This window comes from Leucopleurus acutus (assembly GCF_964270905.1).
Source record: "Leucopleurus acutus genome assembly, chromosome: 14".
NCBI lineage: Eukaryota > Metazoa > Chordata > Mammalia > Artiodactyla > Delphinidae > Leucopleurus > Leucopleurus acutus.
The window spans coordinates 55,193,723-55,218,890 of NC_139156.1; the positions used below are offsets into that span (position 1 = coordinate 55,193,723).

The 25,168-nt window shown below is 48.8% G+C and overlaps 1 protein-coding gene across 1 annotated transcript in view; it reads left to right on the forward strand.

Moving 5' to 3' along the window:
- Positions 1 to 14,419, forward strand: part of POLR3A (RNA polymerase III subunit A) — a gene marked incomplete at its 3' end in the record, with an annotated part of 47,942 nt that extends 33,523 nt beyond the window's left edge. The window contains exons 20-31 of the mRNA XM_082854093.1: positions 318 to 488; positions 1,407 to 1,520; positions 6,081 to 6,167; positions 6,254 to 6,336; positions 7,207 to 7,377; positions 8,490 to 8,583; positions 8,778 to 8,870; positions 9,515 to 9,679; positions 10,182 to 10,346; positions 10,523 to 10,654; positions 12,267 to 12,399; positions 14,271 to 14,419. Of these exons, the coding sequence (XP_082710219.1) occupies positions 318 to 488; positions 1,407 to 1,520; positions 6,081 to 6,167; positions 6,254 to 6,336; positions 7,207 to 7,377; positions 8,490 to 8,583; positions 8,778 to 8,870; positions 9,515 to 9,679; positions 10,182 to 10,346; positions 10,523 to 10,654; positions 12,267 to 12,399; positions 14,271 to 14,419 (1,557 nt within the window). The remainder of the gene's footprint in view (positions 1 to 317; positions 489 to 1,406; positions 1,521 to 6,080; positions 6,168 to 6,253; positions 6,337 to 7,206; positions 7,378 to 8,489; positions 8,584 to 8,777; positions 8,871 to 9,514; positions 9,680 to 10,181; positions 10,347 to 10,522; positions 10,655 to 12,266; positions 12,400 to 14,270) is intronic.
- Between the last annotated feature and the right edge of the window lie 10,749 nt (positions 14,420 to 25,168).

The window sequence follows — 25,168 nt, forward strand, 5'->3', positions numbered from 1 at the left end:
GAAGGCGAAGCAGCCTAGGAAAACAGTGTTTGCAGAGTCCTTCGGGGGTGATGGGGTTTAAATTGCATGTATTCTAAAACACTGAAGTCCTGGAGGCTGGAGCATATTCTAAATCCCACTGCACAGGCTAATGAGGCCCTTGTGGGCCTGTTCTTACAGTCAGGGGACTCTTCTTAAGGGATTTCTAATAAAATGTTTTTATGTGATTAAAGCGCTGGTAACCTTGAAACTCAGAGTTGCAAATCTCCACCTCTCTATGCGTGACTAGTCTTCTCACAGCAGCTGAGCTTTTGTCTCCTCTCCTCCTTTTCCTTTAGAGGAGGCTCGTAAAGTCCCTGGAAGATCTTTGCTCACAGTATGATCTGACAGTGCGAAGCTCTACAGGCGACATCATCCAGTTCATTTACGGGGGAGATGGCTTAGATCCTGCAGCCATGGAGGGAAAGGATGAACCCTTGGAGTTTAAAAGAGTTCTGGACAACATCAAAGTAAGATTTAGCATCATACCTGTCAGTGTTTTCAAGGCCACTTCTGTAGAATGGAGGTGCCCTTTGGCATAGCACACAGATAATGCTGTCCTATCTACTCCACCACTGAGTTAATATTTTTCTGTTTGTGTTCCTTTGCATAATTTCCCCCAAGTATTAAAGGAAAAAGAGTTTCTCAATTTCAAAGTCTAGTTATTGGTAGTAATCAAATGCCAATAGAAGAGGGCTTTGTCTTCTTGTCTGTATCTAGTACAGTGTAATAGAGACGGTGTTAAAGCCATGGGTGTGGAGAAGCAGGCACATTTCACACACTTTAACTGGGGGTATAATTTAGAACAATCTTTTTGAGAGAGAGCTGGACAACACTGATCTGAATTTAAATGTGGGTGCCTTTGACCAACATTTAAATTCCACTTATAGGAATTTGCCCTACAAAAATGATCTAAATGTGCCAAGAATGTTCTTCCAGAATTGTTTATAGCAGACACAGACCATCAGTGGAGGACAGGTCAAAAAATAATACAGACTGCTCCGTCCATTAGGGTGATGTGCAACCATTAAAATTTTAGGGGAAACCCCATGAGCTTGGAGGTGGGGGAATATTTTCACTCTTGAAATTTTGGGCTCTTTTTAAAAAACAACAATTTCTGATTTTAGTGCAAATCTGGGGTGGGGTGAAGGTTGGGGAGAAACGGCATGAAACCCACTGAATAGCCCACAGACCTTCGTATAAGATGGAGTATCAGTTTATCCCGTTTTCACCTTCATATTAAAGGTAGAGTCTACAATTTGTTTTGAAAGAGAAAAAACATCACAGGTTGCTAAAAGCTCACTCTGAGTGAGGTTGTTTTGTCTCTTGTAAATCCCTTCCTCCAATACTGCCCCCCACATCACTCTTATTTCCTTTTGATACCCAAGGCCGTCTTCCCATGCCAGAGCGAGCCTGCTCTCAGTAAGAATGAGCTGCTCCTGACCGCTGAGTCCATCACGAAGAAGAATGAGTTTCTCTGCTGCCAGGACAGCTTCCTGCAGGTGAGCTCCGTGGGGCCATGCACCCGGCTCTGCTGTCACCAAGGAATTGTTCACCAAGTGCCAGCAGTGCAGTTTATAAGCTGGGAGGGTGTTTATGTAAGAGTGTTTCTTGTTAAAAAATTTAAGACTGGCCCAGGCAGAGTCTCAGCAGTCAACATAAAGAATTTATCTCATGTCTTTCTTAGTTTGTCTTTTGCACAAGTGTTTCCCTGGTAGAAGAAAAGCGCTTTAGTTAGAGAACTGATTTTTTTTTAACCCTGTCCCTGTCAACCCCCTACAACCCACTTTTTCATCCTGTGGGCCATCTCCTTCCTCAGTTGTTCTGAATCCCAATCATTTGTAATAGTAGTAGCATTGTTTTAATGCCATTTATTGTGTCTTATACAATAGATGATGTCATAGCATTTACTTAATACCATTATCATTTTAAATTGTTTTTTTTTTTTCTTACTGTAATGGGTTATAAATGCAGAGTCAGCCTCTTCCATTTTCTTCCAGGGACCTGTTACCTTGACATCCTCTTAAGGTTTTTTCAGTTCATTTTTATTTCACTGACCTGCTCCTTCCTGTTTATAATCATGGTTATGATGAAAAGCAGCGTGGCCAAAACAAAAAGCAAAAGGATACAGGAATCCGTACCTGGTTCCCTTTGTGTACTGATTGGTGATTCAAATATAGCACAAATGTATCCCTTGAAGTATATCAAAAATAAAAATAGTAAAAAACGTAAATAAGAATGTTTTAGTTAAAAGCGCTTCACTCCGTTCTTTAATATGACAAGATGTGAAAAGGTGGAAAAGAGACTCTTCCAAATCTTAATATATTCAAAATTAAGAGTCTGGCTAGGCTGAGTGCCTTTGTTTTGGTTTTGTTTCTTCACAGCTTTTCCTTTTCTTTTTTTTTTTTTCTTAAGTAACAAATGAGAAGTGTGATTTGATTTTTCTTCACGATTACATTTACTTTTTTATGTTTCTGTTTCTCCTTGAAGACCTTAACTGAGACAGGCTATGAGAAATATAACGAGGTAACGTGCTTACGTGCTGTGGCTGCCGAGCGTGGAGGAGTAGTTCTGCTGCACCCCAGCTGTCTGCCAGGCCCGGGGACCACAGATTTCTGTCCCGGTTCTGGCAAACAGGGCTTCCCTGTTCATCACCTTGGACTGGTCTTTTCTTGTCTTAGACGTGGTTTGACGGTAACCCCCTGACCAGCAGCACTTGTGGGTTCAATGAGCACTTGATCAGCCGTCCCCTTGTGCTGTACGCCCCACAGATCACAGGGACACAGAGGTGATTGAACATGTCCTCACCCTCCAGTGGCTCACAATCCGGGCTCAGATTTGCCAAGAGGGTCCGAAATCCACTGGCCAGAGCAGATTTTTCTGAGCTGCTGAGTTGTCCGGCCATGGCCCGTGTCAGAGCCGAGGAGACAGAGGCAGCTCCTGGGTGGCGCTGAGCCCTGGCCCTGCCAGAGGCCGACAACTGTGCTCACAGACGCACTGTGGACTGAGTGTGAGAGTTAGCTGCTGGTCAGTTGTGTGATTAACTGCCTGCCAGCTGCCGTGTTCTGAGTTCCCTTAGTATGCATGGGTTGGTCCAGCTGAATTCTTAGTAGCTTATTTCAGTTTTCATTTCCAAAAAGTGAGCTTTTTTCCTTTTAACCTAACTTCCAGAATATCTGCCCTAACTCTTGTGTAAGGGAAGTCATTCCTTTCAGCAAAGCCACCAGAAGCATGTCCACGTGGGTGGCAGCTGAAAACTGTCCTTTCCAGCACCTGAGCTGGGGAATGGTTTGAGGTGTGTGCTCTTGACTGCTCACGTGTGTGGAGTTTCTCAGATGAAAACCCCCTGGTCTGCTTGGCCTTGGGCTCTGGCATTCGAACGGCAACATCTGGTTAGCCTGTGCCTTGAACACCTGGCAATTGAATGGCAACATCTGGTTCAAGAGGGCTTTCAGAAGTTCGCCCTAAAGGATACAACGTAGGCTCAGGGAGGATATCACCCATTTAAAGGAGGTTCTAATACTGAATAATACAGGGGAAAAATTAAGTGGAAGTGGGTATTATCGCTTTTGAAGATTCACAGTTTTAGGCAGAGCCACACCAGGAGAGACTGTCCCACTGCCCTCTCCAGCTCTAATTTCCACCTGTGGTTTGTAATAACTAACTGTATCTGAAAACGTGGCCTCAAGCCTGTAATTAATAAGTAAGCCTGGAGAGTTTCTCTTTAAAGAGTCTCTTGAGAATTTTCAAGTTCTTGTAAATTAGTAAAAGTCCTTTCTTAAATTAAAGTCTTTTCTGCCTAGAATGATGGCTGAGCGGCATGGTAACCCTCCACGTAGTTCCACGCTTTGTCAATGAGGAGAGCTGACCAACAAGGACAGTCATGGGAAACCTGTGTTCATGAGCAAGGGGCAGCCAAGATGTGGTGGATTCCACCCACGTAGCCCCCTGATCACCTGGGCTCCTAGGAGACAGACTGAAATGCCCAGTGGGCAAAGATGACATTGCAGAAAACCCCTGCCCTGAGAGCAGACTGTGGAGAAGGCATTTGACTTTGCAGAGGGGCCTCTTGTCTTGACCAAGCCCCTGACCTTATTCAGCCTGAGTGGCCTCTGCTCTAGAGCAATGCGACCAGTGCCCTGCCGCCCCACAGGGAGAGCTTGCCAGGCTGGGCAGCAGCTGACTAAGAAGAGCTTGTGGACATGGACCATGTGGACCTCAGAAGTTTTAGTGGTTTGCTTTCAGAAAAGATAGTAACTAGAAATTGCTCGTTGGTCTAGGGGAGGCTAAAGAGATTTATTTTTGCAGTGTTAGGATAAAACCTGGCTAGTTAAGTGTTAAGCTCTGTGTAGGTGCCTTATGGCAGCAGTCCCCAACCTTTTCAGCACCAGGGAGCAGTTTCGTGGAAGACAGTTTTTCCATGGACGGGGGTGGGGAGGTTCAGGCAGTAATGCGAGCCATGGGGAGCGGCAGATGAAGCTTCGCTCGCTCGCCTGCCCGCCCGCCGCTCACCTCCTGCTGTGCGGCCTGGTTCCTAACAGGCCGGGGACTGGTAGCGGTACGTGGCCCAAGGGTCGGGGACCCCTGCATTAGAGGATTTTATTTTTGCAAAAGTGGGCTTCTGTTCAGTCTGCTTTTTGAAACATTTGTTTCAGACAAAACTTGTGATGTTTTCAACTATGTGATACAGATTGAGCAGACTCTGGGCAGGCGTGCTGGTCTTCCTGGGGCCCCTCAGGCGGCCTTGGAATCGAGAATCAAGACCTCGTGAGGCTTTGCAGCCACTACAGCTGCATCCAGTCCTCAGGCCCGCCTGCTGGTCCCTCCGGGTGTGTGGATCCGCCCTCAGCCTGCCGCGGGAGCAGCTGGCTGCCTGTAGTTGGCCAGAGCGCCCTCACAATCTGTCCAGAACCATTGAGGGGAATTATAGTCCCTGGAGGGCTGCTGAGGGGAAGTGCGGTCTGTCCACCCTTTCCCACATTCTCAAACATGCCCCTGGATCGAACCAGAGCAGCTGACGAGCAGCCTCAGAAGGACGCTGCTACTGCACGGGGTGTGCCATTAGCTCACCCGAGAAGTGCTCTAAGAGTCAGTCCCACCGTACTGACCCCCTGGCAGCAGGACGTGGATGCGTGTGGTTCATTAAAGCATACCATACCCTCCGTGAGAACTCCCCGAGAGGAGATGCTAGCTGCTCCTGGTTCTAGGAGTGACCTTGAGGCTGGCTTTATGTCACAGACACACTAGAAATTGTGAAGCAGATGGGTTTTCCCCTTAGAGCAGTTTCCAGAAAACTTAGGCCTGTCGTCTCTCCGCACCCTATGGATCTTCCACATGATGTACTTCTCACCTTTTTCTTGCTCCATTCTGTCATCGTCCCGGGGTGTAGCGTGCTGTTCTTAAATACAATGGGAACAGCAGATATGCCAATGTTTCATTTCCAGCTTTGAGAGTGGTTTCCTGGAGACTTACAAAGTTCTGACTGTGTGGGGGAAGGGAGCATGATGGGGGACCAGTGCAGAGCTGGGGGTCAGAGACAAAGCTGGGACTTGGGAGTGTTTCCTTTGAAATGAAGGCAAGTGTTTGAAATGTACATAGTGTCTACAAAACCATACTTCGTAGTATTTAAATTGACCAGAACAACTGCAGAAGAAACCTCAAGAAGTTATCAGTCTAGAGACTAAAAGTACAAGTGGTTCAATTGTACTTACTCTGGGCTGCGTGAATGTGGGCAGCAGGGTGTGCCAGGGGAGAGACGAGAAGGTGGCAAGTGGGAAGGGCTATCCTGCCTTCACTGTATCCATATGAAGCATCATCAGAGTAAAAAGGCCTTAGAAACACTAAACCAATGAACGATGTGTCCGGGGTGTGGATGGTGTGTCGTGTTCCTTGGAAAAACATTTTGTAATAGAACCTGTATCCATTTCGTACCCTTTACAGTGTCATGTTTAGCTGCCACTAAAATAGGACGGACTCGTCACGTTACTGAAGTTTACAAAACAAATCATGTAATCCAAATTGCTGAGAAATATGTATCTGATGTTTGTTGTGTAATCTTTCAGGAGATAAAAAAATTCGTTAAGGAGGTTTCTGAGAAGATCAAGAAAACCCGAGATAAATATGGCATCAACGATAACGGCACAACAGAGGTAACGGCCCTCCCAGATGTGTCAGGACATAGAGGTATTTTCCATTGCTGCCAGCCCTGACTCATACTTGGATTTTTTCCTTCCAGCCCCGGGTGCTGTACCAGTTGGACCGGATCACCCCCACCCAAATAGAAAAGTTTCTGGAGACGTGTAGGGACAAGTACATGAGGTAAGGATGCTAACTGTCTTAGACTGCCAGGCGGTCACGTGGGTCTCTTGTATGCTTCCTGTTTCCCCAGGAAACAAAATCCTGCTCCCACACCGCTTACTTGTCAGTGGGTAGACAGGCTGGGTGCTCCAAGATGTGGAAATAACGGCAGAGAAATTTCCGACTGCCCTCTCCCCACAGAGAAACTACCGATGTGTTTGGCAATTGCCCGCTGCTCTGTCCACCTGCGGTACCATTTGTCAGCAGAGCTCTTAGATCTTCTCCAGTCATCCCACGCTGACCACCGGTAGCCACACAGTATTCACTGTCATCATCGGACCCCTCCGAGCATCGTGTCCCCTCATCTGCACCTGTAACTGATTTGTGCCAGGTTCTTCCTCTGTCACAAGCCTAGCCTGGGTCCTTGCCAATTCCTTCCTGGCCCTGATGGCATCTGTATTTTTTCTGTTGCCTCCCCAGCAGTTTTTGGTTTTGTCTTTTTTGGCCCCTTTTTTTTTACCCCCCCCCCTTGCATCGTGAGGCTTGCAGGATCTTACTTCCAGTTCCCCAACCAGGGATTGAACCTGGGCCCACCCGGGCCCTGGCAGTGAAAGTTTGGAGTCCTAACCACTGGACTGCCAGGGAATTCCCTGGTTTTGTCTTTTTAATTGAAGTGTAGTTGATCTACAACACTGTGCAAGTTCCAGGTGCACAACATAGCGATTCGATATTTCTATATATTGCAAAAGGATCACCACGGTAAGCCTAGTTACCATCTGCCACCATACAAAGATATTACATCATTATTGTCTGGATTTCCCACGCTGTGCATTTCATCCCCGTCTCCTTAGCAATTTTACTGGACTTTTCATCCCTACCTTGTCCTTTCAGGGCACAGATGGAGCCAGGTTCTGCCGTGGGCGCACTCTGTGCCCAGAGCATTGGCGAGCCGGGCACCCAGATGACCCTGAAGACTTTCCACTTCGCGGGCGTGGCCTCCATGAACATCACCCTGGGTGTGCCCCGCATCAAAGAGATCATCAACGCTTCCAAGGCCATCAGGTGCCCACATCCATGTCCCTCTTGTTCTCACACTCACCTGTCATGATCCTTGAGAAACAGTGTTTCTCTTGGGTGTGTGTGTGTGTGTGTGTGTGTGTGTGAGAGAGAGAGAGAGAGAGAAAGAGAGAGATGCTAGCGGGCAGTTTCTCAAACTCTGGAGTGAGACGTGCTTGTGTTAATCATATCTTGCCTTTTAAAAAACCCAAACTGGAAAAAAATAAGTCTAAACTGAATAGAGTCAAAATTGATGCAATGGTTCTTTATGGCCACACGTCACATGAAAGAGAGAAACCTAAAAAAAATGCCTGGAAAACTTGGAACGATGTGTCAGTGTAGATTTCATCCTTTTGATGTCATTATTCCCAGCCTCACTAGGCCTGACTAACGTGTCTACCACTTGAGCTATGGTCATATTCTGTGACACACTCCCTGTCCGCCCACACCCCCGCCCTGGTGATTTCATGGTAGGATTTGTGGGTGATGTGAGACTAGGAAAGATCGAAATACCTTATAGTGCATTCAGTGACAAAATCACGTTTCACCTCTGATCCAAGTCTAACGAAATGACAGTATAACATTAAATGAAAGAAAGCTGTACTTGGTTCTAGAACAGCACCTGTAGACGTCCAGGGTAGTAGGAGTTCTGCCTGCCTCCTCTGCATTGGTCAGATCTCCCAGGAATGTGCGTTCGGGGGATGCCGTCCAGGACAGCGAGGATGGAAGCTCCTAGCTGGTGGTTGGAGGAGGTGGAGGTGTCCTGAAGAGGAGATTGTAGGGGTGGCAGTGGAAGTGGAGGAAGCTGCAGTACACGAAGGGTCAGTTTACTCAGGGAACAGAACTGTAATAACTACTCATTAGGACCAAAGAGGGAAAGGTAGGTTCACTTGGCCAGGAAGAATGTTCTGAAAGTCACTCAGTGACTGATCGATTGGGCTGCCTCATGAGCACGTGTATGTGAAGCCCTCAGTGGCGTGCCTGACTCCAGTAAACGCTCAGTAAATTGCGGTTGCTGCTAACATTACAACTGCAAGTGGTACCCGGGCTTAACAAAGCGGTATTCTTCAAACAGCCTCACCCCTTGTGCTGTCATCATTTGCCCTTACTTCCCATAGCACTCCAATCATCACAGCACAGCTGGACAAGGACGACGATGCAGATTACGCTCGCCTCGTGAAAGGGAGAATTGAGAAAACCCTCTTGGGAGAGGTAAGAAGAAATCCCTCTTAATAATAAGAAAACTAAACCAGCAGCGTCGCCAGTAAGCGTAAGAACCACTTGTAGTGGATTTACTAGTCAGTGTGTCCACACTGCTCTGTATCCTTAAAAAAACAGAGTGAGCCTTGTATGCTCTGAGGGAAGGGAAAGTGACTGATGAACATTCTGATCTTTTGACACCACAGATTTCAGAGTATATTGAAGAAGTGTTTCTTCCTGACGATTGCTTTATTCTCGTCAAGCTCTCCCTGGAACGGATCAGACTTCTGAGGCTGGAAGTGAGTCACGTAATTAAATGCGTGGAGGAAGTCATCCTCTTTTAGCCCCAAGATAGGCGCTGATAAACTAGGTCAAGAGCTATGCAAGGCACAGGAAACCCTGCAGAGGCTTTCACTCAGTGTCTGTTCTGTGAGTCTGTTGTACCTTCATGTTTTCTCTCTACGCCTGACCCCAGCACAGACATTGCCACCCAGGGACACACAGGAAATTAGTGGAGGTTTTGTGCAGGCTGTAATACCCATTTGCTGTGATAACAGCATTACAGCATCTGGAAGGACTGTAGTGCCAGCTGTGTCTTACTCACCTGTGGGCCCCCAGCACAGTACCTTGCTGGCTCAGGAGATGTTTTTGGATGAGTGGATTGACCTGGCTTAATTATCGTTGGTGTTTATGTACAGGTAGCAATGGCAAAAAAAGGGTTGGGGGGTGGGGATCTACTCTTTAACGAATAAGGCAGAGGTATACATTACGGTACATAAATACACAGTATATCTCCAGTATTAAAATATCGTGGTGTGGAGAGAGATGGGGTAAAAATGACTGAAAAGGCTTAGAGGGGCAACGATGTAAAAAGACCAAGACACACTGGAACCACAGCCTCCAAACCCTGCTAGTAATGTCCTGGGCGTGCGGTCCCTCGTAGGTGAACGCTGAGACGGTGAGGTATTCCATCTGCATGTCCAAGCTCCGCGTGAAGCCTGGCGACGTGGCCGTGCATGGTGAGGCTGTGGTGTGTGTCACCCCCCGAGAGAACAGCAAGAGCTCCATGTACTACGTGCTGCAGTTTCTGAAAGAGGATCTCCCCAAGGTGAGACACAGGTCACCTCTCCAGGACCGCGTCTGGCCTAATACCTGGAGATGCATAAAGGGAGGGACCGCGCTTACCTCTAACCTGAAGAGTCAGGTGTCAGGAAGCCACAAGGGCGCTGTCACTGCTGAGACTGAGGGTGGCGCCCTGTTTCTTCGTTTCTTTGCTACACCCCTAAGGAGTCAGGCAGGTTCCGGTTTCCTTCTTAGCACTGCCTCACCAACTCTGCCTGTTCGGTTTCTCTTTGTTCTTTCATAAAACTGGTGGTGGAAGGGGGCATGGTCCCCTGAGCTTCTGCTTCCCCCCAACCACTAGAGCAGCACACAGGCACTCCCAAGTTTGGCACGTTGCTGGCAATCACCACTGAAAATGAGGTGATCAAGGTCACAAACCCAGGCCATGACGTTCCCAGTTCTCACAGCCACTGTGGTTTCCCAGGCTCCTGGGTGGGTGGGGCCGCAGGCACTGCGGGGTCTGGAGCCTTATCTGTCTGTGAGTCCAGGTGGTGGTGCAGGGCATCCCGGAGGTGTCCCGAGCTGTCATCCACATCGACGAGCAGAGCGGAAAGGAGAAGTACAAGCTCCTGGTGGAGGGTGATAACCTGCGGGCAGTCATGGCCACCCACGGTGTGAAGGGCACCCGAACTACCTCTAACAACACGTATGAGGTACTGCTTACGGCCAGGGGCACCTTGCAGTCGTCCCGTCTCCCTCCTGGCATGCTCCTCCGACCCTGTCGTTTGCTCTTGGTCTGCACTCCCATCTCTGGGGAAGGGCACGGGGTGCCGGGAGCTGCAGGGTAGAGGAGGGCATGGCTGCCTCTGCTCATCCTAGCCCTCCGCAGGTGGAGAAAACCCTGGGCATCGAAGCTGCCCGGACGACTATCATCAACGAAATCCAGTACACGATGGTCAACCATGGCATGAGCATCGACCGGCGGCATGTGATGCTGCTCTCCGACCTCATGACCTACAAGGTTCGTGGGGGCCTGGCAGCCAGGCGTCGCAAACCCAGTTTCGGGAGCACAAAGCTTGTAGGACACATAGCGTGCCCAACTGTGATGACCGCCGTTACCCCAAGACAGAAGTACAGTGGTCAGGTTTGGGTGTACTGGTAGAACTCCAGCGTGAAAATTTCAACCTCATGGCAAGAGACAGAGCATGGTTTTTGTCCTTTTTAGAAATTTTATCCTAAAAGAAAACTAGCCATTGCCAAAAGCCCAAGGATTCCATGGCAAACTGAGGTTTATTCCCTGTTAAACCCATTCATCACACTTCTTCTGTAGCCATTTCCAGATTAAAGAACAAGTTAACATAACCTGAGGGGGGAACTGAGGTTGGTATTTTTGGTCATGCTGGGTCTTCGTTGCTGCGCGCAGCTTTCTCTAGTTGCGGCGAGCGGGGGCTACTCTTCGTTGTGGTGCGCGGACTTCTCATTGCGGTGGCTTCTCTTGTTGCGGAGCACAGGCTCTAGGCGTGCAGGCTTCAGTAGTTGTGGCACATGGGCTCAGTAGTTGTGGCTCACGGGCTTAGTTGCTCCGCGGCATGTGGGATCTTCCCGGACCAGGGCTTGAACCCATGTCCCCTACATTGGCAAGCGGATTCTTAACCACTGCACCACCAGGGAGGTCCCGAGCATGTCATTTTTATTCTGACTTTTTTCTAACGTTATAAATGTTTTCCATGTTGTTACATAGTTTTATAAATACACTTTTTTAATGATGGCATAACATACCTTTAAATGAAAGCATCTAAATTTACATAACTCTTTTTCTACCTTGAGACTTTTAAATTATTTGAGTTTTGAGTTCTTTGAACCATAAGAAACATCTTCAGAAGTACTCTAACTTTTTTTTTTTTTTTTTTTTTTTTTTTGCGGTACACTGTTGTGGCCTCTCCTGTTGCGGAGCACAGGCTCTGGACGTGCAGGCTCAGTGGCCATGGCTCATGGGCCTAGCCGCTCTGCGGCATGTGGGATCTTCCCGGACCAGGGCACTAACCCGTGTCCCCTGCGTCGGCAGGCGAACTCTCAACCACTGCGCCACCAGGGAAGCGCAGAAATACTCTAACTTTTAAAAGTTAGATTCTTAATTTTACTTTTCAGAGATTTTTTTTTTTTTGACCGTGCCATGCAGCTTGCAGGATCTTAGTTCCCCAACCAGGGATTGAACCCAGACCCTCAGCAGTGAAAGCGCAGAGTCCTAACCACTGGACCGCCAGGGAATTCCCTACTTTTCAGTTCTTTTATTAATTAATTTTTATTGGAGTATAGTTGATTTACAGTGTTGTGTTAGTTTCTGCTGTACAGCAAAGTGAGTCAGTTATACATACACATATATCCACTCTTGACTTCTCAGTTCTTAATTCTTTGCTCCAGTGGCACCCGGCTGTGAGTGTAGGGATCTGTGTGGTCAGTGGCTGATGGCCTCAGAGGGACGCAGGTGGGACACACAGCTGTTAGGATCCTGTTTAAACCTGAGACTGTGACTTGCGGCCCTGCTGATTTTTGCTGCTTCTGTTGAGGGAAGGCGGGGCATGCGTTTTGTAAGTGGCACGAGTACCACTCTGGCTCTCTCTCCCGTGGCGCAGGGTGAAGTCCTGGGCATTACTAGGTTTGGCCTGGCCAAGATGAAGGAGAGCGTGCTGATGCTGGCCTCCTTTGAGAAGACCGCCGACCACCTCTTTGACGCCGCCTACTTCGGGCAGAAGGACTCCGTGTGTGGTAGGTTTGGTGTTCGTAGCAGCCTCCCCAGAGGCCTTTGTGGATGCAGCTTAGACCGTGGCCGGGGCTTCTCAGGAGGTGGAGAAACTGAGCAGGCAGAGCTTTCACCTAAGAATAAAGTCACAGATCATGGAATTGGGACTGACCTATCTTTTATCTCCAGAGCCTGACTGTGGCAGCCTGCATCCCTCACATTTGTAGAAGGCTTCTCTGTCAGTACAGGGAAAGGGTCACCGCTGGGCATGTAGGGATTTTCTAGTCCTCAGAATTACAGTCGGCGCTCCGATCCTGCGCCAGGCGCCCGCTGTCCTGACTTCCTGAGCGAGGCAGCCAGCACGCCTGCGCCGGGCACCTTGTATGGCGTCTCGGCACATCAGTGAGGCGCAGGTATCGAACCCTTTCTCGGTGAGAAGACCGAGGGAACTGACTCGCTTGTGGTGAGCGTCTTGCCCTGCACTAGCCTCCTCTCCCACCACACAGCGCCTCTCTGACAGGCCTGGGGGAGAGGGAGCCCGAGGGGCGGCTGTGACAGCAGACCCCTGCCCACTCGGAGTGCCCACTTTGCTCTAGCCTTTCTTGTGCCGCAGCAAGACCCTGTGGCCTGAGGTGGGAGTTTGTGAGGGCCTGGGGCTCCAACAGCGATGCCAGGCCTGACCTTCGTCCCCGCCGCCAGAGCTCTGCTTCCTAGTGGCCATTTCCCCTCTCACCTCCTTGTGTGGATTGGCCACCCAAGAGGCTGGTCAGGTGGGGCCCCAGTCGGTATACGCCTATTGTTTGCTCCTGAGATTAACTCTTTCTTTCCCAAGGGTCACAGGTTGCAAATAGAGAGAAAGAGAAATTACATAATTCTTTAAGATAATGAAAGGTAAAAGGAAAGAAAAGGGAGCAGAGATTGGGGCCGGAGAAGGGCAAGGCCAAGGCAAAATAAGAGCGAGTCTGCTTGACAGCAGGGCTAAGACCCAGCTCCCCAGCTCTACCACCAGGACGCTGGGCCTGGTCTTTGCTGCTGCCCTGCTGTGGCCCCGCCTGCCGCCCCTTCTCCACCACTGACCCCTCTGGGCACCTAGCGTGGTCACCCTACCCCAACTTTGAAATCTCCTGATCCTTTAAATGTTGTAGCTCAGTGTTGGCCCTTACTACGTGTTGGTTTTTAGTTTGGTTGTTGACCTCTCTGGTGCCCTGATAGCACAAAGCCCAGAACATAGCAGGTACACACTTGCTTATTGTAAAACCAGAAGCCTGACGCAGAGCCCAACATTTAGATCTTAAAAATCTGAAAAGGAGCTCGGAGAATCTGCACTGTCACCTTCCTCCTGTCACTCTACGAGGGCCCTGCCTTCTGAGTGTCTCTTATTCAGGCTGTGGACTCCGAGGCTGGGGTTCTGTTAAGCCACCCTGACCCCTGGGCACAGGGAACAAGTCTCTGCTGCTGTCTCCAGGGGGACTGGCATCTGCTTCCTATGATCCCATTTGCTTGTCTCCTGGGCCCTAAGTTAAGGAAGTGCTGGGTGGCAAACTTGGGCTTTCCTGAGCGTCATTCAGTATATCCTTGCTGTCTGAGTGTAGCGCTCATGAAGGTGAGGCCCACACGGTGCCTTTGGCTCAGATGGAGAGACCTCTGTGCCAGCAGTGGGGCTGTGAGCGGGCACTGCCCTTCGCTGGAATTCCCCCAACCCGTCCAGGAGCGCCATGCCACGCCTTCAGCGTCTATAGATGAGGCGTGAAGCGAGCAGCCCGGATTCAATCCGTCGATGTGTAGTGGGGCTGGGACTCCAAGCCCAGTTTCTGACTCCCAAGTCTGTAGTCTCTCTGTCCTGAAAACCTACCCATGTGTCGAGAAGCCCTCTAACATCCTTTCTGGTTGGTTTCAGGGGTGTCTGAATGCATCATCATGGGGATCCCCATGAACATTGGCACCGGGCTCTTCAAGCTGCTCCACAAGGCTGACAGGGACCCAAGCCCTCCCAGGAGGCCCCTGATCTTCGACACAAACGAATTCCACATCCCCCTTGTCACATAGTCCAGGGAAGAGGGGATCGTTCCTGACCTCGGCTCCTTGTCGTCTGGGAAGGGGCTGGAGGCCGGCAGCTGACTCGTGAGCCTTGTGCTCCCCAGGACCGAGGCCCTGCCATCCCCACCGTGCTGGCAGTCAGAGAAGCCCCGGCACCCTAGGAGCAACTCACCCAGTGACCCAGACCACAGCACAGTGCTTGCTGGGGAGAACCGGGATTTGTCTGTTTGTTTGAAACCTAATTAATCTAAGGACAGCTCAGCACCTCCTGCCCACTCCACCTCCCTGGACTTGAGGATCCCCCAGCCCAGAATCTTTGCTCGTTCCCACCTCACCTGTCCCTCTGTCCACTCAGAGAGGTGTCCCACCCCGACCGGGAGCCAGGTCTAAGCCCCAGGGCCAGGGCACATTCTCAGTTCTTCCGTTCCCCAGTCATGCTGCAATCTCCAAGTGTGACATCCTAATGTAAATATTGTTACTATTATTTATTTGTCCACTTTGAAGAATTTGGAATTTTTATCGTTATTTTGGTTTTCCTTTTGAAACCAAGAAGCTATAGAAACCAAGAAAGCCAGCTTTGAAGCGTCACTGGAAAAACTGGTTAAGCAAATGGGACTGTGTAGGATTTGTAACTGAGCTGAAACTGTCATGAGGCCACGCTGCTCTGAAACATCTTCTGCAGACCTCCCAGCTACCCTCTTTTTGTCTACTTCCGACCCCCATAGTTGGGGCTCAACCTCATGACGAGAGGCAAACCCATCCTTCATGGCCTGGAGACGCCTCGCTGGAGTGCAGGGCCTGCTGAGGTAGGCGCTGTCGTGTACACAGAGATGAAGAGTGAGGCTGGTCCAGACCCACACACCACCTGGGCAGCATCCACACCCTCCTGCGGAAACTGCATGTGTGCCCTGCCACCTGCGGCCGAAGAGCACGCAGCTCAGTTGCAGAGCTGGGGGCCTAGAAAGTGTCCCAGGGGAGTGGCGGGAGCGGGTCCTCCCAGAGGGTGCAAGCAGACACCAGCTCTCGGGGCTGAAATGGTCACCCAGACAGGAAGGGCGAAGGCCTGCACAGGGGTGGGTGCAAGCTAGGGTTGGGGACGCAGCCCAGGTGGCACAGCAGGCTCCTCAAAGAGGAGATCTGTGACAATAGAAAGCACATGTCGGGCTATGAGGAGAGAACCAACAGGGCATCCTGGGAAAACCTATGTTTAACTGCCTGCTTGGGCTTCTGCCAGTGACTGCACTATCACGGGTGGGTTTTTCAAGGCTTATGAGGGGGTTTTGTGCAACATGGGAAAGAAATGTGTGTAGCTTGTCTTCAGAGAGCACAGGGTTTTGCTTCTTCTGGAGACGGTGGTTCTTTGTGCTGAATTTGCTCCTGGGGATTGGCCCAGGGCCACGGAGAAGGAACTGCGGCAGCTGCAGATCTGCTCCCTCTGGAGAATGCTCCATGGATCCTGTCCTCCTTCCTTCCCTGCCCAGAGCCAAGTTTTATCGCTCTGGCTCTTCCTTCCCTCCCATGAGGCCTTGGGAAACCAAGGCTGCTTGGTTGGAAGTGAGACGATAGTGAAAAGTGGGGCTTTGACCCTGCTTCCTGGCTCCGTGCACTTGAGAAGGAAGGTCTGCTTCTGAAATGACAGCCTGTTCATCTCCGTGTATCAAGTCACTGGAAGAAACAACAGCACAAACCAAAGAGATGGGCATCTGTTGAGCAGGAGGATGGTTTGGATGATTGAAGAGATGGATGTGGTAAAAGAAAAAGTAGGGGAGAGTCGAAGAATTCAAGCAGTATAATGTACCTGCCTTCTTTGGTCATTCCCTAGTCGACTCCCCAGGTTCTGAGTTAATGCCGCTAAGGCACTTAGCGTAACCCTTGGTTCTTGGGTCTGTGTTTGGGATGAGTGCTTTCCCTCCCATACTGACGTGATTTTGAGTTAGGAATCCCTGACCTGAGTGACTTTTCAGCAATGCTCAGGCTTAAATTCTGTTAAAATTAGTTTGATCCCCACGCCCATGAGGTTAACCTACAGACTTCTCTTAGGGTGCCAGTGATGTGAAAAAAGGCCATTTTTCACATTCAGCCCCCCCACACACACACATCTCTGAACTAAGGTGGCCTGGTTGAAGACGAAGTGTTGAGTCTATTAACACGCTCAGGGTTGCGCCATGAAGCCTCACCACGGACTCTGCTTCTCTCACCCAACCTGCCAAGAGCCACAGAGCCACACGGCTGGCTTCCTGAAAACTCACCTGGGAAGTAAGCCACAGGCCTGATCAGATCCAGGACTGCTGGAATCCACGTAAGGGCCAGGGAGGGTGGAATTGGGTGGCGGGAGGGAACACCGACGCCCACCTTGCTCTGTTTGACACATACGTGTAGTTGGGGGGGGACCATGATATCCATGTGCTGCTGTGAGTAATAAAGGCGGTACTGGGACTTCCCTGGCCGTCCAGTGGTTAGGACTGCGCTTTCCATTGCAGGGGGCGTGGGTTCCATCCCGGGTCGGGGAACTAAGATCCCGCATGCCACCCATTGTGGGTGGCCAAAAAAATATTTTTAAATAAAAAAATAAAGGCAGCACCGCCAGGAGCCTCCTCCTGCCTCGGCGAGCACTCCCTGACTCCCTGCATGAGACCTGTAATTGCAGTGGCTGCAGGCCCGGGGTCAGGTTCAGGCCAGCACGCGGTTCCGGGAAGGGGCACACCCCCAGTGAGGAGTGAGATACCCTCGTGGTGCTGCCAGCCCTGCTGGGCCCATAGGCAACGCTGACCAGTAAACCCTACTCCAGGTTCCCCACCGTGCATCCCAGGGGTGGGAGTTAAAATTGTCCCTAATGTGACCATCTGCCCTGCCCTGGCCTCGGGCTTTGTGCAAGCGCCGAACTCAAACACCAGATAGCAGTGTGTTCTCGAGAGTGAGCTCAATAGAAGGTTAGGGTTTTATTCTGGCCTGTTTGGAAGAAGTAAGAAAAACACATTTAAATTCCGTCTCATCCATTAACAGACACATGTTTCTGACGGGTGATCTGTCCAGTTCTTGACCCTTTTTCCATCCTACGTACCAGGGGATCGAAATAGCGATTGACTCAGTTACAGTCCCCACCCCCTACCCCCCCCCCCCATTCTCCCCGCTTTGTTCAGGCCTTTGGGGGCGGAAGAGACATTCTGGAGTCTTTCAGAGTCTGTGTCAGAGTTAAATAAATTACAGTGCTGTGTTTCTATTTCAGGGTTTATCCGTTTGTATTCACATTGATTCATGTCTGATTGAATCTGACACTATGGAATGATTATTTTTCTTGAATTTTTGTTGTCTCTTGGCAGAACTCTCTTTTTCTACCAAAACTCAAAAGAAGAAAGCTTGTTATACAAAAAAGTGTAGCAGTTCATCCCTGTGGGTTGTGAAACAGGGTGACTGGGATACATGTGAGCTGTAACTCCCAAGATAATTAATGTTCCCGCCACAAGCCAGCCTCTAGAGGTAAGCAGTGAGTACCCAGCGCCCTCCGCCCACAGTGTAGCTAATTCAAACCCAGCGGGTTGCAGCAAAGTGTCCCCCACACCCGTGGCCTGAAGATGCCACCTGGCCAGGATCAGGTGTCTAGCTTAACTGTTCTTTCATTCATTCGACTAGTAAAGGCCTGCTAATGTCCAGAGTCTTGTCATAGGTACAGCAGTAGACAAAACAGGTAAATCTGATACTAACGCATCTAAAAAGAATTCTTCAGCAGAAGGGGGTGGAGCAAACTTGATAAAAATGTGTCCAGCACAGGGTAGGGTTAAAGCTGCAAAATTCCATATGACCTAGCAACCCCACTACTGGGCATATATCTAGGGAAAACCATAGTTCAAAATGATATATGCTCCCCAATGTCCATTGCAGCACTATTTACAATAGCCAGGACATGGAAACAACCTAAATGTCCATCAACAGATGAATGGATAAAGAAAATGGGGTGCCTATACACAACGGAATATTACTCAGCCGTAAAAATGAACGAAATTGTGCAATTTGCAGAGACGTGGATGGACCTAGAGACTGTCATACAGAGTGAAGTAAGAGAAAAATAGCGTATGTTAATGCATATATGCGGAATCTAGAAAAATGGTAAAGATCTTATTTGCAAAGCAGAAACAGATGTAGAGAAGGGGGTGTGGGATGAATTGGGAGATTGGGATTGACATATATACACTATTGATAACTACGTATAAAATAGATAATTAATGAGAATCTACTGTATAACACAGGGAACTCTACTCGATGCTCTGTGGTGACCTAAATGGGAAGGAAATCCAAAAAAGAGGATATAGATATAGATATAGCTATATGGCTGATTCACTTTGCTGTACAGCAGAAACTGACACAGCAGTGTAAAGTAACTATACTCCAATTTAAAAAAAAATTTTTTTTTAATGCATAATTGAGGGCCTGGCTCCTTTGGGCAGGCTCAGTGCATCAGGCCTCACCAGGGCGGAGAATGGTCCCTCTGAGCCAGCCCAGCCCTCAGGTTCCAACCCTTTCATATAGGCCCTCCATGCCCCATCTGGCCTTCCTTGGGCCTGGATTTTGGAGGGTGTGCCCTGAGCAAAGGATGTGAGCCTGTAGTTACTGGGAAAGGATGCAGCTATCCTTATCCCACCCCCAACATAGAGTTAATAAGTGGATATTATGCTTTTGTTCTGTGCCAAGTGGTGTCCTGAGCCCTCAGAGAAAGTCCCTGCATGCATGGGGTTTACCATCTGATCAGGTTGTCAGGGTCATCTTGTGGTTAAGAGCCTGGGTTCAGACTGTCGGAATTCAAATCAAAATTTCCCCTTTTTATCTGGTGGCCTTGGGCTAATGATTTAACCTCTTGCCTCACTCATTTATAAGATAAGAATGCCATTTATTGGTACCTAACTGATAGGGTCATTGTGAGTTTCAACATGATTATGCATATAAGGTCTTAGTACAGTGCCTGGCACAGAATACATGCTCATTAAGTACGTTTGCAATTATGGTGACTATCACTATTTTTACTGAAAAATATGATTTGCGAATTCACAAGTAAAACCCAGTCCTCTGACCCTTTTTAATTCACTCAGATGGAGCTGTCTTTTGCGGCCTTGGAAATAGGGTCTCCCTAGACATAACTCCTGCCTCACTCTCTGCTCAGTCAGATCCCAGGAAGTATTTCACACGAGGGACAAAGAAGGCTAGGGAAGGGAACAGACGTTTGGCAGTCATGTGGCTGAGGGCTTGAACATTTGCATTTAGGCCATGAAGTAAATGTGATCTCATTTGAAGGGTTGTGGGTAGTAAGACCAAAATAACTCAGACTTTTTATACAGAGATGTGGATATTGACATATTTATTTACATAGGTGTATTGTATAACAGGGTGTCCCTCTCTTGAAAAGAGAGGTTGCCATTGAAAAATCATCAGCAAAGAATATATTAAGAAATTGGTAATAATGGCCACCTCTGGGGATAGAAACTGGAAGACTGAAGGGTAGAGGCATGAGGGACTTACTTTCCGCTCCTTTCTACTGTTGTACTTAGGTACTTAAGTACTTAGGTATTGCCTTTTTTATTATTTTTTTTAATCGATATCTGACGGTAAAGGAATCAAGTCATCTCGGAGCAGACTTTGTTCTGGAAAGTGATGAGTGTCCTGTCCTGAAAAGAGCTGAGTGATCCCTTCCAGTTATATAAACATAAATCAAGTAGGCACCAGATATTCAGGGAGGAGGACATCGTTATCAGGATAAGTTGACAGAAAAAATCTAAGTTAACACAGCCTTGGGACTTCTCTGGCGGTCTGATGGTTAAGACTCTGCATTTCCACTGCAGGGGGTCGGGTTCCATCCCTGGTCAGGGAACTGAAATCCCACATGCCGTGAGGCGTGGCCAAAAAAAAAAAAAGTTAACACTGCCTTAAATATCTATGATTTTCTTTTTTGACATAAAAAGACCAGAGAGGGCGTTCCAGGATTGATAAAGCAGTTTCACAAAGCTGTGGGGGACCCAGGCCCCTCCCAACCTCCCCTTCCCCAGCCCTAGGATACGGCCCAGCCCTCATTCCTCATGGTCCAAGGTGGCTGCTTGAGCACCAGGCGTTAGAGCAAGAAGAAAGGGGGAAAGAAGCGTAGCACCTCCCTTGAAGGAAAGTTCCCAGAAGTTAACTTGGCATTTCTGTTTACATCCCCTCAGCTGGAACTAGACAAACCGAGTTCCCAAGGAGGCTGGAAGATGTTCTTTGGGTTCTGGGTGGCCATGTAGGGGCTTCTGTTAGCAAAAAGCACGGAGAGGAGCAGAAGTGGGCAATAATTGTGTCTGCCTGTGGAGTATCAGGACTTTTTGTTTTTGTTTTTGCTTGACAAAAGTTGGGAAATTTCCCTAAACCCCTCAGAACTGGAATGTTGCTGGGGGGTGCAACCATGGAACCTCTTCCTTTTCAAAAGGGACTGAGACACCACCCCTACCCGCCCTGCGCCGGCCCTTCACTCTCCCCTTTCTTTTCCCTTTCTTGCAAATTTTATGCCTGAGTTTTTGTTGTTTAATAATCTGACATTTAAGGGACTTCCCTGGTGGTCCAGTAGCTAAGACTCTGCACTCCCAATGCAGGGGGCCTAGGTTCGATTCTTGGTCAGGGAACTAGTCCCACATGCCGCAACTAAGAGTTCACATGCCGCAACTAAAGATCCTGCACGTGGCAACAAAGATCCTGTGTGCTGTAACTAAGAACCGGGGCAACCAAATAAATAAATATTTTTTTAAAAATCTGACATTTAAATTAGATCACATTCCTTAGCAGACTGTTCAAAATGTCTCTAGACTGATGGAAAATGTAACGGTCAAGCGTTCATTCAATAAATAACACTGTTTATTGCTCACCTACTATGCCCCAGTACCAGGTGCAGGGTATTGAGTGGTGAACACTTCCATGACTCCTTTCCTTACGGAATTAATGTAGTCACATCACTATCCAGCAGAAATATAATAGAAGCCGCATATGTAAGTTAAAATTTTCTAGTATCCACATTTTTTTAATTGTGAACTTAATTTTAATAATCTACATAATTCAACATATCCACAATATTTCAACATGCAATCGATATAAAAATTATGAATGGGGCTTCCCTGGTGGCACAGTGGTTGAGAGTCCGCCTGCCGATGCAGGGGACGTGGGTTCGGGCCCCGGTCCGGGAGGATCCCACAGGCCGCGGAGCGGCTGGGCCCGTGAGCCATGGCCGCTGAGCCTGCGTGTCCGGAGCCTGTGCTCCGCAGCGGGAGAGCCCACAGCACTGAGAGGCCTGCGTACCGCAAAAAAAAAAAAAAAATGAATGAGGTATTTTACACTCTTCATACTAAGTTTTCAAAATCCAGTGTATGTTTTACTCTTAACAGCACATCTCAAGTTTCAAGTTCTCAGAGCCCATATGTGGTTAGGGGATACTGTATTCAGATTGAAAAGCAGCCTGGATGAGACAGTAAACTAATGGACAATTACAAACCGCTCTAAGAATCGAGGAGACAGCTGCAGTGATGGAGAAGGAAGAGGAGGCCTCTGTGAGCAGTGACAAAGCGGATTCCTGAAGGATGAGCAGAGCAAGGGTATGAGCGTTTCCATGCAGAGGGGCCAGTGTGCAGGAAGGCCTGTGGAAGGAGGGAGCCTGGCCCCCCAAGGGCCGCCAGTGGGAGACCAGCCACTTCATCTCCAGGAGCTCTGACCTGGGGTCTGAGCCGAGGCCAGGCCCCAGAGAGTGCCCACGGCCTCCTGTCCCTCCTGAAGCTGCCCACTCAGCTCCTCTACTCACTGTCCGAGGAACTTGCGGTGAATACCTCTTGAGGCTTAAACTCGCCTGAAATCATCTTCTGTTGCCTCTGAACCTGGCCCCAAACCCAAGGCCTATTTTTTTTTTTTTTTTGCCTCACCACACAGCTTATGGGATCTTAGTTCCCCGACCAGGAATTGAACCTGTGCCCTCAGCAGTGAAAGCACAGAGTCCTAATGACTGGACCGCCAGGGAATTGTTCCCAAGGCCTATTTAAAGGTGGATAATCTACACTCAGAGAAGTCAGAGAGAGGCTAGTGTAGAAGGACTCGTCTCACCGCCTCCTTAGGAAGCTTGTTGGCACAGAGTAACACTTGGTATGCACTCTGTACACTGTGTGCCTTGGACCTGTGCTTCCAAACTTCTCCATTTCCTTGAGGAGGGGAAGCCAGGAGTGAGAAGAATCACGCCACTGCACCCTTCCGTCTGCACCACCGCTGAAGAACGAGCCATCACATACCACTTGAGGTTGACATTAGAAATAAAATAAACCGGACTCCCCAGATAGACTCCACCAGTCTCCCAGGTGCTCAAGACAAGTGGTTTTTTTCAGCTTTCTGTAAAACAGTACTCAGGGTAGGTATGAATTTGCAGGTTTGCCGATACATCCATTGGTCCAGCAGAAATACTCCTGGACTCTCCAAGACTCAAGCTGTAGTCCTCACTCTGCCTGACATTAGCAGCACTGCCTTAGGCACGCTGCTTCCTCCTTTTGGTCTCAGTTTCCCAGTCTGTAAAATGGACATTAAACCCTCAGCCATGCCTGTCTGCTTTAATGCATCTTCTGAGGCATCCAGGAAACTGGAAGACTAAACTGTTAGCTGTGCTGCCAGAACACATGGAAGGAGCTGGTCACAACTGATGGAGCCTCCAGTCTTCACCACTTCTTCTCAAACCTCATTCTTAGTCCCTTGGGAGAATTGTCCCAAGACCGCTGTCCCAAGAGCTGGGCCCCAGGAGCCCCAGCCCTTGTGGTGGTGCATGCCACCGCTTATCCTGGCACTCCCTAGCCCCTGTCCCTAACCCTGCGCTTAGACCACCGTTTAGCCTACAGAGTTAATTATTTTGCTAATTATATCTCCCCCAGTAGAATGTAAGCTCCAGAAGGACAGGTATTTTTGTTTGTTTTATTCGCTGCTGTAACCCCAATGCTTAGCACAGTACCTGGCATGTAGTAGGTGCTTTAAAAATATTGTGGGTTTTTTGTTGTTTTTTCCGTGCTGCTCAGAATGTGGGATCTTAGTTCCCCAACCAGGGCTAGAACCTGTGCCCCCAGTAGTGGAACTGCAGAGTCCTAACCACTGGACCACCAGGGAATTCCCTAAAAATATTCTTTGAATAAGTGGGGTGGATTCAATCTGAAATTCCCTCTCAGTAGAGTCAGGGAGTGAGGGCCTTGGAGCCCAGCAGGCGTGGACTTGAATCCCTGCTCTGTCACTTTCCAGCTTCCTCGCAGCTGCTCCTCGTCCTGAGCCCCCAGTCCCGTTAAGCATCTCCTGCTTGCTGCAGGATCTATTCAGGGACTGCAGGAGCCTGACTGCTGCTTGTCCTTGCACCACTTCCCAAAGGCTCAAGTCCACCTTTGCCGAGGGAGGCCCCCTCATAGCGCTAGAACCAAGGGCGAGGGGCCCGGACCACCGCCTCCTCCCCTCCTCCCATTTCTGCCTGCAGGCCTGGGCCCCAAGCCTGGCCCCAAACATAAGAGCCGGAGCCAAATGCTTCTAGCATATACCACCGTGGGTGATTTATTTAAGGGTCTCCAAATAATCACTTAAGTGTCACCATGGCAACCAGAAGAGTTGCCATGGAGATTGGAGCAGGAAACGTCCCCATGGAGACCCCTGGGAGACTCTCTAGGAAATCATTACCAGGTGGATGGGGCTTGGGAAAGGGGAGCTGGACAAATAAGGGAGCCCCACAGTTCTGTGTGCTGGCAGGAGAAGGGGGGTGGTGAAGGGCCAGGGTGGGAAAGACCAGCTTAAAAAGGCAGCAAGTTAATGATCTCCACCGACTCTAAGGGACCCGTGTGGTAAATAACTTCTATTGTATGCACAGAATATATCTGAAAGAAAAGACAGGAAACTAGTAAAAGTGGTGGCTCCCGAGAAGGGGGTGGAGGAGAGAGATTTTTCACTGTATGCTCTTTTGTATATTATTTGAATTTCTTTTATTATAGGTATGTAGATATTAAATATTCCAAAATTAGGGACTTCCCTGGTGGCGCACTGGTTAAGAATCCGCCTGCCAATGCAGGGGACATGGGTTCAAGCCCTCGTCCTGGAAGATGCCGCAGAGGAATTAAGCCCGTGCACCACAACTACTGAGCCTGCACTCTAGAGCCCACGAGCCACAATTACTGAGCCCGTGCGCCTAGAGCCCATGCTCCCCAACAAAAAGAAGCCACCGCAGTGAGAAGCCCGTGCTTCACAATGAAGAGTAGCCCCCGCTCGCTGCAACTAGAGAGAAAGCCTGCACGCAGCAACAAAGACCCAACACAGCCAAAAATAAATTAATTAATTAACAAAAAATAATGATAAAAGTTTGGTAATGATGTATAATAAAGTTAATCTCAAAAAAAATAAAAGTTCTCATCACAAGAAAGAAAATTGTAATGATGTAAGGTGATGGATGTTAACGAAACTTACTTTAAAACAAAATTCCAAAATTAAATAAGTTATTTACAGATCATTTACTATGTTAAATATTTTATATCCTCAAAACAACTCCATAAAGTAGGTATTATCCCCATTACATAGATGGGGAAACTGTGGTTCAAAAAGTGGCCCACAGTCACACAGATCAGTGGGAATCAAACCCAGGGCTCTCCAGCACCCCTAAGCAAGTCTGGATTCTCTGATCTGCCACTGACATGCTGAGCACCTTTAGGTAACTGTCACCCCTCTGGACCTCACTTTCCTCACCTATAAAATAGCTTGGCACTTTGG